The sequence below is a fragment of the Coregonus lavaretus genome (genome assembly GCF_964263955.1).
Source record: "Coregonus lavaretus genome assembly, chromosome: 31".
Lineage (NCBI taxonomy): Eukaryota > Metazoa > Chordata > Actinopteri > Salmoniformes > Salmonidae > Coregonus > Coregonus lavaretus.
Window position 1 is genome coordinate 28,612,935 of NC_140018.1, and position 21,623 is coordinate 28,634,557.

Below are 21,623 nucleotides of genomic sequence, written 5' to 3' on the forward strand. Positions count from 1 at the left end.
TTTGCCTTAAGTAACCATCTGTTTTACGTAACCATACCAAACTTAACATATCATACTAAATAGATTGTCTCGGATTTACGTACAGAATAATACAAAATACTCTGAGACCAAGTTGGGTAGGTCTATGGATTGCACATACATTTACATGATGTCGATATTTAGCCTAATAATTTTGCTATTATATAATTATCTCGGTTTTCATTCAACAACAAAAAAATAGGCCTATCCATTCTTCGCTTGTTTATAACATTGCTATCTTTTTAGGCTATTTATATTCAACTGGCTATGAAGTTTTTGGCGGTCACATAGAATGAAGATGTTTCTATGTTTAGCGGGGATTGTGTGTAAAGTGAATCGGGAGGGCAAACAGTGATCTAATAACGCACTTGTTCTACGAGTGGTCTGATGCAGGCGTTAGATTACGAGCGATTTCAAGTGCAACGTTAGGATAATAAAGACGGTTTTAGGAAACGTCTCGGGAATTTTAAAGATGCTCTTACGAAGGTTCTAACGATTAATTTAGCCTTAAAATGGTTTTGGGAATCCGGGCCCTCTTCGTTACATAATCTGACTGTTGTGGTTTGAGGGTCATTTTAAAGGTGGTTCTCTGTAAGGAGTAAGGACTGGATGGAGACAGATAACTGTTATCCACCAATATTTTCAGCAGTAGCCTATTGATTGCCGTTTTTCTTTTGCAGTCCCCTGACTGGAAAAAGGATAGTTGATAACACAAAATCTCACAAATTGAAGACAGACAACCTGCTGAGAGTGGATGACCATGATTTCACCATGAGACCAGCCTTTGCAGGTAAGGACATGGTTCTAAACATCTTGTTGACTGATTGGCTGATTTAACTAAAGTAGACTTCAGAGCCCTGGCAAAGGGGCCCTGATATCACTGTTCAGATAATGGTTGCAAAATTGTTCCTTGAGTGCTGCAGTGTATGTTTGTTCCATGTTTGTACTTCTTGGGCAATCAGGTGGTTGCCCTCTCTGGGCAACCAATTAATGGCTCTGAACATTAATTAAGTGCCAGTGTGGAACAAAAACCATCAGGATTGTGGCCCTTGAGGATTGGAGTTGTGCTACTCTGATTTAGATCTTGAATGGCATTGAAGCATGTCCGGCAAAGAAAAGTACATGTACAGTGAGGGAAAAAAGTATTTCATCCCCTGCTGATTTTGTACGTTTGCCCACTGACAAAGAAATGATCAGTCTATAATTTTAATGGTAGGTTTATTTGAACAGTGAGAGACAGAATAACAACAAAAAAATCCAGAAAAACGCATGTCAAAAATGTTATAAATTGATTTGCATTTTAATGAGGGAAATAAGTATTTGACCCCTCTGCAAAACATGACTTAGTACTTGGTGGCAAAAACCATTGTTGGCAATCACAGAGGTCAGACGTTTCTTGTAGTTGGCCACCAGGTTTGCACACATCTCAGGAGGGATTTTGTCCCATTCCTCTTTGCAGATCTTCTCCAAGTCATTAAGGTTTCGAGGCTGACGTTTGGCAACTCGAACCTTCAGCTCCCTCCACAGATTTTCTATGGGATTAAGGTCTGGAGACTGGCTAGGCCACTCCAGGACCTTAATGTGCGTCTTCTTGAGCCACTCCTTTGTTGCCTTGGCCGTGTGTTTTGGGTCATTGTCATGCTGGATTACCCACCCACGACCCATTTTCAATGCCCTGGGTGAGGGAAGGAGGTTCTCACCCAAGATTTGACGGTACATGGCCCCGTTCATCAACCCTTTGATGCGGTGAAGTTGTCCTGTCCCCTTAGCAGAAAAACACCCCCAAAGCATAATGTTTCCACCTCCATGTTTGACGGTGGGGATGGTGTTCTTGGGGTCATAGGCAGCATTCCTCCTCCTCCAAACACGGCGAGTTGAGTTGATGCCAAAGAGCTCGATTTTGGTCTCATCTGACCACAACACTTTCACCCAGTTCTCCTCTGAATCATTCAGATGTTCATTGGCAAACTTCAGACGGGCATGTATATGTGCTTTCTTGAGCAGGGGGACCTTGCGGGCGCTACAGGATTTCAGTCCTTCATGGTATAGTGTGTTACCAATTGTTTTCTTGGTGACTATGGTCCCAGCTGCCTTGAGATCATTGACAAGATCCTCCCGTGTAGTTCTGGGCTGATTCTTCACCGTTCTCATGATCATTGCAACTCCACGAGGTGAAATCTTGCATGGAGCCCCAGGCCGAGGTAGATTGACAGTTATTTTGTGTTTCTTCCATTTGCTAATAATCGCACCAACTGTTGTCACCTTCTCACCAAGCTGCTTGGCGATGGTCTTGTAGCCCATTCCAGCCTTGTGTAGGTCTACAATCTTGTCCCTGACATCCTTGGAGAGCTCTTTGGTCTTGGCCATGGTGGAGAGTTTGGAATCTGATTGATTGATTGCTTCTGTGGACAGGTGTCTTTTATACAGGTAACAAGCTGAGATTAGGAGCACTCACTTTAAGAGTGTGCTCCTAATCTCAGCTCGTTACCTGTATAAAAGACACCTGGGAGCCAGAAACCTTTCTGATTGAAAGGGGGTCAAATACTTATTTCCCTCATTAAAATGCAAATCAATTTATAACATTTTTGACATGTGTTTTTCTGGATGTTTTTGTTGTTATTCTGTCTCTCACTGTTCAAATACACCTACCATTAAAATTATAGACTGATCATTTCTTTGTCAGTGGGCAAACGTACAAAATCAGCAGGGGATCAAATACTTTTTTCCCTCACTGTATGTTAAAAAGTAGTCTCGTCATATCAATACACACAGGATCTAGTTAGATATGACACTTTGAGAATGAATTATTTTGTAGCAATCAATTCGGTATCCACACCTGTTTTGACATGTTTACTGAAGTGTAAGGAAGGTTTTGGAGGAGCTTTTGAAATGCATAAAATGGGATGCTTCATATTCCCTGGTGAATAATGTACTGGATGTAGTGTTACTGAACTTGAGTGGCAGCTCAGACACTAAGAATTCTAAATAGAGGATCCTACATAAAACCCTTCATTCTATCTGTAAATGGGACACACAGACACAGCCTTGTGTCCCGGAATAGAGAGCTTTTGGAGATTCAAATTGTCTGTCTTATACAAACATTATGAAAGGTTGACTTGTGTAATCCTGTGAAAACTGTCTGTACTAATTTGGGTGGGAGATGTGTAGCGGTGGCTATGTTTTCTTCCCTAGCTTCAAAAGGAAGCAGTCGTACAGTGTTGGTAATGAAAGCCTCTTACACGGCCGCTCGCTGGAGGAATGTTATCTGTGTGGCATTGTGACGTGCCAGCATGAGGTCTCTTTCCACACAAGAGTGGAAGAAAACAGCCCAAAACACAATCTGAGAAATCCCACTGGGAAGGAGCAAATGAATTGTCCCATTGCACACAATAAACAGCTTTGTGTGGCATAATTTTCACAGAGAGAAAAAAGTTAATTGTTCGGTTAGAATTAGGGCTGTGCAAATGTAGTTTTTTTCAGAGACAACGACTATGTGAGGTTTTGCATTATGCATACAGTGCTCTGCCGGTGGGAAGGCCTTTATGGGGATAAGGCTGTAAATATCCCCAGTATAAAGGTTAGAGCTGTTCCCATGTGTTTCAGGTTATGACTGTAGGGAAGCACCCCTGCTGCTCAATTACCATTTAAACGTTTATAAATAGAAGACAAAAGAAGATTCACTTTTATATCCATGCTACTAGGAATATTCCATTCTGCGGATCCTTTGAGGTTTGGTTTCTGGTTGAAAATCCACCATCTAAACAAGGTTAGGATACTGAGACATGGAGATTTGCTGTTGCAGTGAATCTCATATTTGTCATACAGTACATAAAGTTCCAATTTCCCGGGTTTACCTATAAATGTAAGTACATAAAACAAATAAGTATTATTATAATCTTCCAGTGGGTATAAATAACATCTGAGGCGTGTAAAGACCTGTCATGGCTTAACTATACATTTTAGTCATTTAGCAGCCGCTCTTGTCCAGAGTGACTTACCGTAGTGAGTGCATACATTTTCGGACTGGTCCCCTGTGGGAATCAAACCCACAACCCTGGCGTTGCAAGCACCATGCTCTACCAACTGAGCCACACGGGACCACCACTTAATCAAATTTGCAGAGAGAGCTTGTTTTCCCCCCATTTTATTCCTATTATTTCCATCGTTGGGATTTCTTTCAGGAGTGAGCACCGGTGTCTAATGCATGGGGCTAGGCTAGCCTTAATCTGGCCAGTGCTAACCAATAGTTGATTTACAGTTTCTAAAGGGGAGCACTCCAGTGTCATTATGTGAAATAGATAGGGGCTTTCTTCCCCCATTCAGCATTCATGTAATGTCTATTTAAGGTCTTAAAACAGATTTTGTGATCTTTCCTGATCTGCTGGTATTTTACGGCAACATTACATAATTTTGCTGTGCAGAGATCTGGATAGCTAGTCCTGTATATGAGAAAACAGACTCATGAAATAATGCTGATCAACCTATTTGCCATGGGGGGTTGTGTTCATATTTTTTTGTTGTCTTTCTTGTTATTTCTGTGTAATCTTGGAAGTCCTTATGCTGGCTGAGGAATAGCTTCCTCTGTCATGTTGACTTCTATAACAGAGACATTCTTGATGACTCATTGAATCAGCACAGACTATAGATGTTTTACTTGTGTGCTCCACTGACAACTGTTTACCAGACCATACTAAGGTCCAACTCTATGAAGAGACTGAATAGTTCAGACAATTTCAGAGGACATTCTCGATCAGTCAATCACACATTGTATGGCTTTGATGGGAACATTTCAGATTTGCATCATCGGAATATGTTCTAAGAGAGCTTTAACGAACAAGTAACTGCTAGGGGAACAGGCAAACTGATATGAATTCAACTTGAGGTCAAACGCACAGTGAAAAGTCAAACACACAGTTCTCTATCCTCTGGACCGGACCCCATAACGACCCATAATGATTGTTCTCAGCAGTGGTCTTTTTACAAGATCACATCTCCCACAGCCTCTACATCATAACCAGTGTCTCCGCTATGGCAGGAGGAGCAGATGGAGAGAGCACATGTAATCACTATGAATGAAAGATACATATTTTCTTAAATAACAGCCCAATCCCCCACTAGCTCTATCTATTACAGGGGTAGAGGCTGTGGGAGGCCTTTCTCCCAGCAGGTGGCAATTGTGGCGGGCAGCATTGTCCACACAGGTCCTGGGAGGGGAGCTGGTGCCTGGGTCCCAGTTTAGGATCTGATGGATGGCATATGGTGTGAGTGAGGGATGACAGCCTACCCAGCTGGCACAAGGCGATGAGTTAATATCTTCTCTTCCAGGTAACAGGCGAGGGGAGGCTGAGTGAAAGGAGGCTTTAGCTACTAGCGATTACATAAGAGGGTTCAGAGGCTGGTACTACAGCAGTTACCGCAGATTAGACAATGGCAGGCGATCAGGACACTACTCACATTGCATACATCTATATTAGGCATTACTTGCGCTTCTTATGTGAACCTTTAACATGGGATGGATGGAACTGTGTGACATATAATTGCATATAGAACTGATTTATAGGATGTATGTGCTGTGAAAAGAAACATTACCTTATATGGAGTTATTTTGATTCCATATCCTCGCAAACCTAAAATCTAACCCAAATCTATCATTCATGACTCATCCACTTCAATCAAATGAATACTTCAAAATATGAGTGTGTGGTATTGCCCTCAATACTGAAATGAAAGGGTTTTTAAAAATTAGCTGAAGATTATCTGTAGCTGTAATATCATGTAGTAATAATTTGAGTCTTGCTGGGATTGTGGTGGTGATCAAAGGAAAAGGATACTACTAGAGATAACAAGGGGAAAGTATGAAGAAAATATCAGAGCCTCTGTACTGGGGCATGGAAATCCAATTGAAGACATCAACTCAGACAGAGATTTATTTCATTTTATCGACGCTAATACAGTGCAGTAGAAAAGTATGTGAATGTGAACCCCTGCAGAGTTTTCACATTTTGTGGTGTTAGTCTGAAATGTTGATACTTTCTATTTCTTTTTCTACTGATGTACACAACCTACTTCACATGGTAACAATTGAAAGTGTCAACATTTCAGACTCAACACAACAACATGTTAAAACTGTGCAGGGGTACACATACTTTTTTACTGCACTGTATATCTACCAAGAGAAAGTAGAATTGTTATGTTTCACACTAACTTACCCTAAATCATGTTATGTGATGATTAAACTGTATTTCCACCTGAAACTGAATCCTTGACTCTCACTGTTGGCCTAAATATGATGCCACTGATAATCAGGAATATAATAATAAGAATGAAAATAATCTAATTATTGTGACTGTATGTTTTGCAGGCCCTGCTGTCCCTGTGGGGGTGGATGTTCAGGTGGAGAGTTTGGACAGTATATCAGAGGTGGACATGGTAAGTGAATGAATAACCATACAAACATGAAACATTTCAATTAAGTCAATATTATGTATGTTATGTTGTAAATGTGAATGTAAAAGATTACTCTGACGTTTTTCTTGCGCTGTACCCAATGATTTATCAAAACTTGCTTAGTGGGTTGATGTCCTCATTGTGGTTTTACAGATGTTTAATACGTTTATGTACACACTGTATTCGAATATTTATGAAATGCACATTGTTATATTATTTAGCATTTACTTGTTTTCCCTCAACTCCAACCCCATTCAATGCGTGGAACGGATGTGGGTGGGGCTATGTCTACATAAGGGTGCTAATTTAAATAACTCACAAAAGCTCTGACGAAGGCCTTGAGGCCGATAAGTAAAGCTTATTAAAGAGCAGTGATACTATCAAGAGCAGTGTGCGGGTTTCTTTTTTTTTTTTCTCATCTTATTCAACTGTTATCATGCACCAGCAAAAAAGATAGCTCAGATGTGCGAGTGCCTTTTGAATTTTGAATTAAGTCAATGTTAACAGTTGTTAGGTCAGTGGAACAGTTGAAGTGGTCATTGTGATACAGTGTTTAAATTCAACAACTACTGAATTGCAATGGGTAGGGATGCTGGCCATTCCTATAACAAATCAAGAGACACCCATCAGTCTTAAATATTTTAGGGTCTGTAACATCAATGATGCTGCAGCCCACTACTTCCATTGAACTGAAAAGCTCAGATTCATAATATTGGTCATGCTTATTAATCTCTTATTCTCAGATAATCAAAATAATAGGAGCACAGTGCTAGAAATTGTTTTGTGTTCAAAATGACCTTGCAAATGACCATGCACATGTTCCACCACTATAAATTGGAGCCCAAACTTCCATCCTGATGTTCTGTAAGCCTCTATGTGAGCATTTACATGTTTGTATATAATTATATAAAAATAGATAGGGCAAATTATTGCTTACAAACGATGACTGTCCTTAATGATATAATGCCAGACTGATGGAGGACAAAGGTTCAGTCAGACGTATCAACCATTTTAATAGCATTATGCAATGTTACAGTGTCAAAATGTGATGTTATACACACATTGTATGTAATGACAAAGGTACTGAAGTGGGCACTTATTACTTCATTGGTGCTATTATTTCAAGTCGTATTATTACTGATCTAATATGATGTAATATAATGCTGTGAAGTGAATGGAAAAGAGGATGGTCTGCTGGGGTAGATAAAGTGGCGTAGTCGGCATAAAATAAACCCCTTTGCCTAGTAACAGATACAGATCAAGGAGCAGAGAGGAAGGAAAAGGATATGTGTGACCAATGCAACCTCTAACCCAGAGCTGTCATTACTGTATGTGTCTCATCATCACTAATGTCAATTCTGACTGCCCTCTCTGGACATATGACATAATATGTTCCATGCTCATACTGAGGACATACACTGAGTGTACAAAACATTAGGAACACCTGCTCTTTCTATGACAGACTGACTAGGTGAATCCTAGTGAAAGCTATGATCCCTTATTGATGTCACTTGTTAAATCCACTTCAATCAGTGTAGATGAAGGGGAGGAGACAGGTTAAAGAAGGATTTTTAAGCCTTGAGACAATTGAGACATGGATTGTGTATGTGTGCCATTCAGAGGGTGAATGGGCAAGACAAAAGATATGTACCTTTTTTTATTTATTTTAATTTTACCTTTATTTAATTAGGCAAGTCAGTTAAGAACAAATTCTTATTTACAATGACGGCCTACACCGGCCAAACCCGGACGACGCTGGGCCAATTGTGCGCTGCCCTATGGGACTCCCAATCACGGCCGGTTGTGATACAGCCTGGAATCGAACCAGGGGGTCTGTAGTGACGCCTCAAGCACTGAGATGCAGTGCCTTAGACCGCTGCGCCACTCGGGAGCCCTTTGAACGGGGGTATGGTAGTAGGTGCCAGGCGCACCGGTTGTGTCAAGAACTGCAACGCTGCTGGGTTTTTCATGCTCAACTGTTTCCCGTGTGTATCAAGAATGGTCCACCACCCAATGGACATCCAGCCAACTTGACACAACTGTGGGAAGCACTGAAGTCAACATGTGCCAGCATCCCTGTGGAACGTTTTCGACACCTTGTAGAGTCCATGTCCCAACGAATTGAGGCTGTTCTGAGGGCAAAAGGGGGGGGGGGGTGCAACCAATGTTCCCTCTAATTTTTTCTGGCACAGAGCAAATTTCATGTCTGCTGAGCGCAAACTTCAACTTTGTGAAAATTCTGTGCAACTTTCAGCGCGCGTTTACTGTGAACACTGAGGCTGTACCCGCTTTAAGTTTTAACAGTGGTCATGTAGGCTACTGTGACTATTTGATCATAATGTAGGCCTACCAGAGTGGTCTGCCATCAAAAACAATGGAGAAAATGCATCCCATAACATTTTAACATGGAAATAGCTGTTCTATCATTCAGCCGACAGTAGCAGCCAATGTGTAGTGTTCAATGTAGGCCTACATGAAAAAAACATACAGGGCTTGACATTAACCTGTTTATTCACTTGTCCTTCAGACAAGGAGGTGACTGAAAATGCTGTTATGTTGTTTAATGCAAGAAACCACTTTAAAATGCATTATTATTGTCATACCATTATTACAGAGAATCTGAAAAATGATGCTACCCTCTGCCTATTGGCTACTTAGCTAATTCAAGCCTGTCTCAAAACACAACACTGCCTCTTTAAGACAAAAAAAAGCTATTTAGCTAGAAATGTACACGTTTTGTGCTCTTGTAGGAAGCAATCACTCCCCTATTGCTGACTACAAATGATCTATAACTGGGCTAATAACTCACGAACTAGCAAAGGATATGAACTAAATCTGCACACGTGGCTACATTCAGCTCTCGCTTTGATCTCAAAACAAGCGCATCTACTCACGACCGCTCATGCTGTAAACACAATCCAGTTCAAAGTAAATGGCACAGATCCAAATTCAGTGCATTCGGAAAGTATTCAGACCCTTTGACCTTTTCCAAATTTTGCCACGTTACAGCCTTATTCTAAAATTGATTAAATTGTTTTTTTCCACTCATTAATCTACACACAATACCCCATAATGACAAAATAAAAAACAGTTAGTATTCAGACCCTTTACTCAGTATTTTGTTGAAGCACCTTTGGTAGCGATTACAGCCTTGAGTCTTCTTGGGTATGACGCTACAAGCTTGGCACACCTGTATTTGGGGAGTTTCTCCCATTCTTCTCTGCAGATCCTCTCAAGCTCTGTCAGGTTGGATGGGGAGCGTCGCTGCAAAGCTATTTTCAGGTCTCTCCAGAGATGTTCGATCGGGTTCAAGTCTGGGCTCTGGTCGTTGTCCTGTTGGAAGGTGAACCTTCGCCCCAGTCTGAGGTCCTGAGCGCTCTGGAGCAGGTTTTCATCAAGGATCTCTCTGTACTTTGCTCCGTTCATCTTTCACTTGATCCTGACTAGTCTCCCAGTCCCTGCTGCTGAAAACCATCCCCACAGCATGATGCTGCCACCACCATGCTTCACCGTAGGGATGGTGCCAGGTTTCCTCCAGACGTCAGGCTTGGCATTCAGGCCAAATAGTTCAATCTTGGTTTCATGAGATCAGAGAATCTTGTTTCTCGTGGTCTGAGAGTCTTGAGTCCTACTCCGATGCGTTCTGCATACAACAACATTTCTTGCATAGTTTGTTTTGTTTTGGTATGTTGCATTGAAAGTGGCTAATACTGCGTTGATTCAATCACAATTGCCACAGTAAAGGGAAACGTTGATAGTGTTAACAGGAAAAACTCTACAACTGTGGTCACCAAACTTTTCTGAGTCAAGATCACTGAGTCAAAATGCAAACCAAGATCTACCGCTCAGTCTTTTTTTTCACCGGTAATAGATCTGTTGTTGTATTACTTGTGAGGCACAGCTGAGTGAGCATACATTTAAATAATTTGCTTTGTATTTTTATTTTACTGGGCTGATGGTGCCTGCATCTTATGGTCAGTCTCAGCATAGGGAGAGAGCAGCAGACTGAGGGTCCGCCTCTCAACATCTCTCCCACTGATTCTGACCAAAAATTGACAAAGTCATACAGCTAATGGCGACTCGAGTCGCACCACATGCACAAATTCATGTTGTTACTCCTATGAACAGAGAAAGTGAAATATTTCCTGTAACTTTCTTTTATGCCTGCTACATTACTGCAGACACGGTAATCTGAGCCATCCGATTGGCCAGCGGTAGGCCTATAGTGCACTTGATTTGCTCTCTGGGCCCACCGGGAAGGCAGAGTTTGTGCCTTCAGATACATGAAATGGTTCTAAATGGCAACAGTTCGCACAGGGCAGCTGAATCAGGTGCAACGGCCCGAGACTAATACAAAAAAATAGGAACACAAGGCTTTATTGTTGGGTTTTTTACAGAAATGTTTGGCGATTGACTAGGAATGCATTGGAGATCGACCAGTCGGTGACCACTGCTCTAGAAAGTTGAGTGAAGTTAAATCTGGTGCTTCTCTCTGTGGGCTGATATTTCAGTGCGGGCAGTCCCGAGGAGCTGTGCAGCAGTCTCGGGGCTACTGCGTGCGTGCGCAGTTTAGAGGGAACATTGGGTGCAACTCAATATTAGTAAGGTGTTCCTAATGTTTAGTGCACTCAGTGTATGTCTGATCATAAATATACACTGTAATCCAAGGAGAGGATGAGACCCTGGTAATCAAAACATTACAATCAATGGCTTAATCTAGAACTCTAAATCCAGAAAAGGGTTCAGAGGGTTTATACAAGGCTGCAACCAACTAACAAATGAATCCAAAAGCCATCTCTGTCTGTTTGGGTGACCTGCAGGACTTCACCATGACTCTGTATCTGAGGCACTACTGGAAAGACGAGAGGCTGTCCTTTCCCAGCACAACCAATAAGAGCATGACGTTCGACGGACGCCTGGTCAAGAAGATCTGGGTGCCTGATGTGTTCTTCGTCCACTCCAAGAGGTCGTTCATTCATGACACCACCACGGAGAACATCATGCTCAGGGTGTTCCCAGACGGACACGTTCTCTACAGTCTCAGGTGAGGGAACTGAAAGCAGCAGCTGCACTCAGTTTCGTTTTGTGTCAAGCTCCACATTCTTCAGAAGTGCAACAGTGCCATTTCTATGATGGCAGCGCAGAACTCAGTTGATCTACATTTGCCCAGCACACATTTACCCAATCTCATAGAATCATACTTTACTACGAGGATGTAGCATGTTGATGTTTTATGTTTGTGTCATCGTGGATATAAAGATGTTGTGTTTGAATCCCCAGGGTGACGGTTACTGCTGCCTGTAACATGGACTTCAGTCGTTTCCCTCTGGATTCACAGACCTGCACGTTAGAGCTGGAGAGCTGTAAGTAGCGGTACTCTGACTGTCTCACACTGTGTTATGAAGGGATTTGGTGTGGTGGTACAGTACATCAGGCAGATGTCAATTTGAAATGTCTGTTGTCTCCAGATGCTTACACGGATGAGGACCTCATGCTGTACTGGAAGAGTGGGGATGAGTCCCTGAGCACGGATGACAGGATCTCTCTGTCTCAGTTCCTAATCCAGAAGTTTCACACTACCTCCAGACTGGCTTTCTACAGCAGCACAGGTAGAACCACAAATCAGCTCTGAGGGTCTGATAAGAACGTGTATTGTATAAAAATCCTACATACTGTATACAAATGATGACTGGATGTTGCAGGCATTTACTTCTCAATAAGTCAACATTTATTTGAATAACAAAATTGAAGAATATTATCTGTTTGTATGGAGTTTTGAATGTGACAATTTCACTGAATCCATATACAATACCTTGTTGTACAAATACATCTGCTCTTACGTTCTTCAGAGAAACAAAACCCATTTTCATATTTATGGTGATATCTCACGTCTTTCACTTCTTCCCTCCAGGCTGGTACAACCGTCTGTACATCAACTTCACCCTGCGACGCCACATCTTCTTCTTCCTGCTCCAGACCTACTTCCCTGCCACTCTGATGGTCATGTTGTCTTGGGTTTCCTTCTGGATCGACCGTCGGGCCGTACCGGCCAGGGTCTCATTAGGTAAGATACACTATTAGAAGAAAAGGTTCTACCTAGAACCTAAAAGTGTTCTTCAGCTGTCCCTGTGGGGGGGACCCTTTTTTCTAAGAGTGTAGATGGATTGGTTGGTTCATATCTATGAGGATACTTCCTTGAGTCTCGTGTTCACACAGACGTTGTGTGTTGTACTGTGCTCCAGGTATCACCACAGTGCTCACCATGTCCACCATCATCACTGGAGTCAACGCCTCCATGCCCAGGGTTTCCTACATCAAAGCTGTGGATATTTACCTCTGGGTCAGTTTTGTGTTTGTGTTCCTATCGGTGCTGGAATATGCTGCCGTCAACTATCTGACAACGTTGAGGGATGGGAAAGATCGGAAGCTCAGGGAAAAGGCCAGAGAGCAGGTAAGGTTCCCATCAGACTACGCCTGTACTGCTCTTCTTTATGTCCTTTCAGCATATTTCCTACTCTGATCTCTCTCTCTTTCTCTCTCTCATCTGTCCTACAGTCTCTGGGCCTGGTGAGAGACCAGGTAAGGGTCCTCATCATACCACACTGAACTACAAGTCCTTTCATCGTTTTTCCTACTCTGATCTCTCTCACCCCCCACCTGTCTCTCTCTCCATCTCTCCCTCTGTTTCTCTGCCCTACAGTCGCTCCCCTGCACATGTGGCATGTCCCACACCGGGACCATGATGGTGGATGGGACCTACAGCGAGGCCGACACCAACAGTCTAGCCGGGTACACCAGGGCCCCCGCTCCCGAGGACCCCCCGGAGAAGCAGGAGCGCATGGTGGTGCACATCTCCTTGGACAACGAATCCACGGCAACCAAGAAGAAGGCGCGCTTCCGCAACTTCAGTTTCATGAAGAACACCCACGCCATAGACACCTACTCCCGCATGATCTTTCCTGGATCCTACATCATCTTCAACCTCATCTACTGGTCTGTGTACTGCTGAGGCTCTCCCGAACAGCCTTGATACAGTCAGCAGAGAGACAATCTACTGATGTTGCTGTACCAGATGAAACAGGACCGTTATTTAACTCTGACTGACAAACTGATTGACTGAAAGTGGTAATGACCTCCATAGTGCACATTGAGGTGGTAGATTTCTTATAACACCTGTGCTCACCAGCAGCGCTCACAAAGGATTTCACAGGTCTCTGGATGGATAAAACCATTCTATCCTCAATATCAGCTACAACCATCTCACTACTTGACTCAACTGTACAGCTTTCCTACTTTCTCTATATAAACTATTTACACAACCATGCAGGTCCAAGCAACAAACTACGATGGAATACCTACCTGCTCTTCCCATTTATTGCAATTTGATCTCTGGAATCGATGCTGTTTTATACTCATGGTACTGTCAACGCAGGGAAACTATGTCTGCATTACTGACAGTATACGTACATCTGAAATGGACTAAGTGTTGCCCAAGCTTGACTCTTTAAACAGAAAACAGAAAGCTTGATCCATAATGCAAGGGTTTGACCTCGAAATCAATCGACTATGTTGATTTGGCAAGCACCAATTGCTCATGAGCACATTGAAACACAGCCACACACTCATGTCTTCTAGGAATGCACCAAGTGTTATTCTTTTTAAGATTGAGCAAACCACACAAAAATCTAAATCTACATTATACAAGCTGGAATTTTCATGAAATAGATGTTCACTTAGATTACAGTATTTCATGATTTATTTCATTATTTATTCATTATCTGTTTATTTCATTATTTATTCATTTTAGGCCTAGCAATTTACTTACATAATACATTTTTTGTGCACTCATATGCCATTATACCTTAAGTTGTTAAAAACAATGCATGGGGCTGAATAGATTTTTTTCATGGCTGGCCACAGAAATTGTGAGGGTGGGTACTATTTATGAATGCTTATGTGAACTATCATTAAGCTTGTTTCAGAAACTCAATGTTATCAACCAATTAAAGTGCTGTTTCTGTTTGTATATTATTCAGAAGGGGTTTTAAAGACTTATAAACCTTTATCAGTGATGTAATGAACTTGAACAGCCTTAAGTGAACTGGTTTCACAGCTATATCTTTTGTGTTTGTTTGTTTGATTGACTGTTTGGATTACAAGTGACTGCATATAGTTTTTTTATCCAGTATTCTATCCAACCAGTATATTGGTACACATGGTGTTGTATGTAGTATGTAGATAGCCACAAGCATGAGCTGGATTTACTAGGCACCCATATTGCTACTGTAGACATGTCAGCATGTTGGACAAATGCTCAACCAATGCAAACCACCTCGGACAGATGCTTGTCCACAAGCTGCACAACTACTGTAGACTGATTATTGTTGCATGAAATATTTAGAATGTATGCTTTTTGGAGCAGATTTATAAATAAAGGCTTTAAACTAAAAGCATGTTTACAGTCAAGGTGTTTGAGCATGATTCATGACCATACAGTTTTTGTTTGCCTGTTCTCAATCTAAAGAAAAGTCTGTAAACATTATCTTTCAATTGCTGGAGGTAGGGTTGCAAAGTTTCATTCACTTTCTCAAAATTCACATGTTTTTTCAAAAATCCCAGTTGGAAGATTCTCTGAATCAAGAGGTGATGAGCAGAAAATCTGGAATTCTCCAACCAGGATTTCAGGAAAACCTGGGAATTTTGGGAAAGTTACTGGAATTTTGCAACCCTAGCTGGATTATGTCATTGTTTCCTTATGGATGAAACAACATTACTAAGAACTATGAAATAACATTACTGGAAATACAGCATTCACTTTAAGAATGTGTTTCTGAGACAATCTTGCCATGTGACATACATCTGTCTGTCTGTAATCCAGATTTTAGAGAGCATTCAGAGCACATTTAATCCCCAAACAAACAAATCAAATTACATTTTCCTCTAATTTTCTGAGATACTGAATTTGGGGTTTTCATGAGCTGTAAGCCGTAATCATCAAGATTAAAACAAATACAGGCTTGAACTATTTCACTTTTTGTGTAATTAATCCACGATAGATATGAGTTTCACTTTGTCAATTGAATTATTGAAATTACTTAACTTTTCCACAATATTCTAATTTATTGAGCTGCACCTGTATTCATCCCCCTTGGCGTTTTTCCTATTTTGTTGCATTACAACCTGTAATTTAAATTGATTTTTATTTGGATATCACGTAATGGACATGCACAAAATAGTCCAAATTGGTGAACTGAAATGAAAAAAATAACTTTCTAAAAAATAAATAATGGAAAGGTGGTGCGTGCATATGTATTCACCCCCTTTGCTATGAAGCCCCTAAATAAGATCTGGTGCAACCAATTACCTTCAGAAGTCACATAATTAGTTAGATTGCACACAGGTGGACTTTATTTAAGTGTCACATGATTTCAGTATATATACACCTGTTCTGAAAGGACCCAGAGTCTACAACACCACCAAGCAAGCGGCACCATGAAGACCAAGGAGCTTTCTAAACAGGTCAGGGACAAGTTGTGGAGAAGTACAGATCAGGGTTGGGTTATAAAAAAAATATCTGAAACTTTGAACATCCCACGGAGCACCATTAAATCCATTATTAGAATATGGAAGGAATATGGCACCACAACAAACCTGCCAAGAGAGGGCTGCCCACCAAAACTCACAGACCAGGCAAGGAGGGCATTAATCAGAGAGGCAACAAAGAGACCAAAGATAACCCTGAAGGAGCTGCAAAGCTCTTCAGCGGAGATTGGAGTATCTGTCCATAGGACCACTTTAAGCCGTACACTCCACAGAGCTGGGCTTTACGGAAGAGTGGCCAGAAAAAAGCCATTGCTTAAAGAAAAAAATAAGCAAACACGTTTGGTGTTTGCCAAAAGCCATGAGGGAGATTCCCCAAATATATGGAAGAAGGTACTCTGGTCAGATAAGACTAAAATTGAGCTTTTTGGCCATCAAGGAAAACCCTATGTCTGGTACAAACCCAACACCTCTCATCACCCAGAGAACACCATCCCCACAGTGAAGCATGGTGGTGGCAGCATCATGCTGTGGAGATGTTTTTCATCGGCAGTGACTGGGAAACTGGTCAGAATTGAAGGAATGATGGATGGCGCTAAATACAGGGAAATTCTTGAGGGAAACCTGTTTCAGTGTTCCAGAGATTTGAGACTGGGACGGAGGTTCACCTTCCAGCAGGACAATGACCCTAAGCATACTGCTAAAGCAACACTTGAGTGGTTAAAGGGGAATCATTTAAATGTCTTGGAATGGCCTAGTCAAAGCCCAGACCTCAATCCAATTGAGAATCTGTGGTATGCCTTAAAGATTGCTGTACACCAGCGGAACCCATCCAACTTGAAGGCGCTGGAGCAGTTTTGCCTTGAAGAATGGGCAAAAATCCCAGTGGCTAGATGTGCCAAGCTTATAGAGACATACCCCAAGAGACTTGCAGCTGTAATTGCTGCAAAAGGTGGCTCTACAAAGTATTGACTTTGGGGGGGTGAATAGTTATACACGCTCAAGTTTTCTGTTTTTTTTGTCTTATTTCTTGTTTGTTTCACAATAAAAAATATTTTGCATCTTCAAAGTGGTAGGCATGTTGTGTAAATCAAAAAAACAAACCCCCTAAAAATCCATTTTAATTCCAGGTTGTAAGGCAACAAAATACGAAAAATGCCAAGGTGGGTGAATACTTTCGCAAGCTACTGTACTTTAAATTTAAGAGTTAGGTTTAGGGTTACAATTAAGGTTAGAGTTAGGGTAAGTATTTAGGTTTAGGGTTCGGAGTTAGGTTTGGGTTAAGGTTAGGGTTATGGTAAGGGTTAGGATTAAGGTTAGGTTTAGGGTTAGGGAAAATAGGATTTTGAATGGAAATACATTTTAGGATAGAAGAAGATAACGTGTGTGTGCGGAATTTGTGTTGAAAAAATTGCCAACACAAATTCCCTCTACTCTACAGTTTACCATGAATTCCATTGTTTACCCAAGTTACGAACGTTTATTAAATCAGCTTAAAAGTATAATACATTATAAGTATATCATAATTCATATTCATACGGTATATTGTAAAAAATATTTTAACAAGCATCTACAGTAAATTTGTATGGGACTGTATTATGCCATGCTCACTGTCATATTCAACAGAACCATCATCATCAGTTGACAGTTGGTTAGTGCAGATTAAATTTATAATGAAGAGATAGAAGAAAAAAAACGTTATGTAATGTCATGCGGTTGGCTTTGCATCAAGTGCTGCAATCTTCCACCCAGCAAATCCAGATGAATTATGATTGGGGAGGTGGGAGAAAATCTGTCATTTTCAATCAAATAAAACTGCCACACATGCAATTACAGAACTGCAACAGCATTCTAAGTTCTTTATGTCATGGGAGACATCTTGGCTTACCTCGCGATAGCTGATGTGTTGATGAGCTTTCTGACGCTATGGCTGCTTTGGCATCACCCAGGTGGGTGATACACATTGGTGGCAGTAGATAAGGTGAGTTTCCCCCATATGTACATCACTTTAAGCATCTGTAAAAGCAGTATAGAAATAATTCATTGCTATTTAAAAAAAAAAATCATTATTAAATTGGATATATACAGTATCTCATAAAAGAAGACCTTGCCATCAGGTACTTTTCAATCAGGTATGTATTTGTGTAAGACAAATCTCCACTCTAAAACGTGTTTTAGACCATGCTGCCCTCTATTGGTTGAAAGGTATGCAACAGAAGGTTTGTTCAAATGAAATCCATGTAGATGTATTCTTTGTAATCTTGATGTGCCAGTACTCTCCAACAGCAGGTGGTGGTGCTATAACACTAGGTATTGCACTTTGCATAGAAACTGTAGTGAACACTGCTGTCATTGAGAACTACTGCATTTTACTTCCTGATATCTTGAATACTGGGTTAGGGTTGAACTTGGATGTGGACACTAATCTAGGGGTTAGGGTAAGGGTTGTGGTTGAGGCTGGTTTAGTGTTGAACCGGGATGTGGACATGAAGTTAGGGTTAAGGTTAGGGTTGTGGTTGAGGGTTAGGGTTAGTCCCAACCCTGGCTCCGGCTCCAACCCTAATCCTAGCTTCATGTCCACATCCCAGTTCAACTCTGACCCTAGCTTTAACCCTAGCTTCCTGTATATATATAAAAAAAATATTGGGTTAGGGTTGAAACTCACATAACATGTAGCCTATGTAATCTGAGGCAGATAAACTTCAATTTGAATGCCACATAACAGGACAGCTCATATCATGACACCATGTACATCAGAGAACATTAAGTTAGTCCAAATATTTTCTTCAGAGAAATATTGGCTTTGTCCAGTGGTGCTTCCCTAGTCCATAAAACAAGGCTACATCCCTTTTACTATTTGTGGTGCTGACAGCCAATCCCTAAATTCTGTTGATGCGCCCTCGTGACTGCCTGGCCTGAACAGATGCTGTGTTTTAGTGGTGGCCACTCCTTTTATGTGTTAATCTCCGATTTCAGTCTGGCACAGAATAGTACTATGCTCCCTGTGTTTTGGCCTATTCAGACACTTCCAGGTTCTGTCCTGATCCTGTTTGCAGGTAGGGATAGGCTAATGATACAGTAGTATCAGGAGTATACTTATAGTAGTATCAGGAGTACACAATGAGCGCAGGAGTACAAGTGTATACTGCTACTCCTCCATAAGGAGTATAGGAATATACTGCTACTCCTCCTTAAGGACTACAGGAGTATACTGATGCTCCATAGGGAACATAAGGCTTTCCCTAAGAACAAGGAGTTGTAAGGAGGAAGTTTTCCTTTCAGAAGGAGAAGGAACTTTTTATTTCTTTATTTATTGCTGGAGGGTTTGTCCAAGCTTAACCTTGTCCCCAGGCTATTGCGCACAGAGCATTTGGGCGAAAGTGTTTGGGAACGAGATTAGTTCAAGCTCATCAGCAATATAACTGCACTAATGTTTGATCAGTTTATAACGAAGAATGGACAAGTATTTTGGATCAGTGAAGAGAATTACAACATAGAGGCAGTTATGCACTTTGCACACACTATGCATTAAACACACTATGATTGCTGCTTAACTACAGTGCCTTGCAAAAGTATTAATCCCCCTTGGCGTTTTCCCTATTTTGTTGCATTACAACCTGTAATTAAAATTGATTTTTATTTGGATTTCATGTAATGGACATACACAAAATAGTCCAAATTGTGAAGTGAAATGAAAAAAATAACTTGTTTCAAAACATTCTAAAAAATAAATAACGGAAAAGTGGTGCGTGCATATGTATTCACCCCCTTTGCTATGAAGCCCCTAAATAAGATCTGGTGCAACCAATTACGTTCAGAAGTCACATAATTAGTTAAATAAAGTCCACCTGTGTGCAATCTAAGTGTCACACGATCTGTCACATGATCTCAGTACATATACACCTGTTCTGAAAGGCCCCAGAGTCTGCAACACCACTAAGCATGGGGCACCACCAAGCAAGCGGCACCATGAAGACCAAGGAGCTCTCCAAACAGGTCAGGGACAAAGTTGTGGAGAAGTACAGATCAGGGTTGGGTTATAAAAAAATATCCGAAACTTTGAACATCCCACGGAGCACCATTAAATCCATTATTAAAAAATTGAAATAATATGGCGCCACAACAAACCTGCCAAGAGAGGGCCGCCCACCAAAACTCACGGACCAGGCAAGGAGGGCATTAATCAGAGGCAACAAAGAGACCAAAGATAACCATGAAAGAGCTGCAAAGCTCCACAGCGGAGATTGGAGTATCTGTCCATAGGACCACTTTAAGCCGTACACTCCACAGAGCTGGGCTTTACGGAAGACTGGCCAGAAAAAAAGCCATTGCTTAAAGACAAAAATAAGCAAACACGTTTGGTGTTCGCCAAAAGCCATGTGGGAGACTCCCCAAACATATGGAAGAAGGTACCCTGGTCAGATGAGACTAAAATTGAGCTTTTTGGCCATCAAGGAAAACGCTGTGTCTGGCGCAAACCCAACACCTCTCATCACCCCGAGAACACCATCCCCACAGTGAAGCATGGTGGTGGCAGCATCATGATGTGGGGATGTTTTTCATCGGCAGGGACTGGGAAACTGGTCAGAATTGAAGGAATGATGGATGGCGCTAAATACAGGGAAATTCTTGAGGGAAACCTGTTTCAGTGTTCCAGAGATTTGAGACTGGGACGGAGGTTCACCTTCCAGCAGGACAATGACCCTAAGCATACTGCTAAAGCAACACTCGAGTGGTTTAAGGGGAAACATTTAAATATCTTGGAATGGCCTAGTCAAAGCCCAGACCTCAATCCAATTGAGAATCTGTGGTATGACTTAAAGAGCAGTTTTGCCCTGAAGAATGGGCAAAAATCCCAGTGGCTAGATGTGCCAAGCTTATAGAGACATACCCAAAGAGACTTGCAGCTGTAATTGCTGCAAAAGGTGGCTCTACAAAGTATTGACTTTGGGGGGGTGAATAGTTATGCACGCTCAAGTTTTCAGTTTTTTTGTCCTATTTCTTGTTTGTTTCACACAAAAAATATATTTTGCATCTTCAAAGTGGTAGGCATGTTGTGTAAATCAAATGATACAAACCCCCCAAAAAACATTTATATTCCAGGTTGTAAGGCAACAAAATAGGAAAAATGCCAAGGGGGGTGAATACTGTCACAAGCCACTGTAACCAGATTTCTCTCACTGTTTACCACATCAGTCACCGGCTTCATTAATACAGTTGAAGTCGAAAGTTTACATACACTTACATTGGAGTCATTAAAACTCGTTTTTCAACCACTCCACAAATTTCTTGTTAACAAACTATAGTTTTGGCAAGTCGGTTAGGACATCTACTTTGTGCATGACACAAGTAATTTTTACAACAATTGTTTACAGACAGATTATTTCACTTATAATTCACTGTATCACAATTCCAGTGGGTCAGAAGTTTACATACACTAAGTTGACTGTGCCTTTAAACAGCTTGGAAAATTCCAGAAAATGATGTCATGGCTTTAGAAGCTTCTGATGGGCTAATTTACATAATTTGAGTCAATTGGAGGTGTACCTGTGGATGTATTTCAAGGCCTACCTTCAAACTCATTGCATCTTTCCTTGACATCATGGGAAAATCAAAAG

The 21,623-nt window shown here is 41.3% G+C and overlaps 1 protein-coding gene across 1 annotated transcript; it reads left to right on the forward strand.

Moving 5' to 3' along the window:
* Window positions 1-740: 740 nt before the first annotated feature.
* Window positions 741-14,843, forward strand: LOC311106332 (gamma-aminobutyric acid receptor subunit rho-2-like). The gene is made up of 9 exons (XM_084148655.1): window positions 741-808; window positions 6,380-6,447; window positions 11,286-11,509; window positions 11,746-11,828; window positions 11,934-12,074; window positions 12,377-12,529; window positions 12,708-12,916; window positions 13,021-13,044; window positions 13,166-14,843. Exons 1-9 carry the CDS (start codon window positions 790-792, stop codon window positions 13,472-13,474), a joined length of 1,230 nt encoding a protein of 409 aa, XP_084004781.1. The 5' UTR covers window positions 741-789; the 3' UTR covers window positions 13,475-14,843.
* Window positions 14,844-21,623: the final 6,780 nt, after the last annotated feature.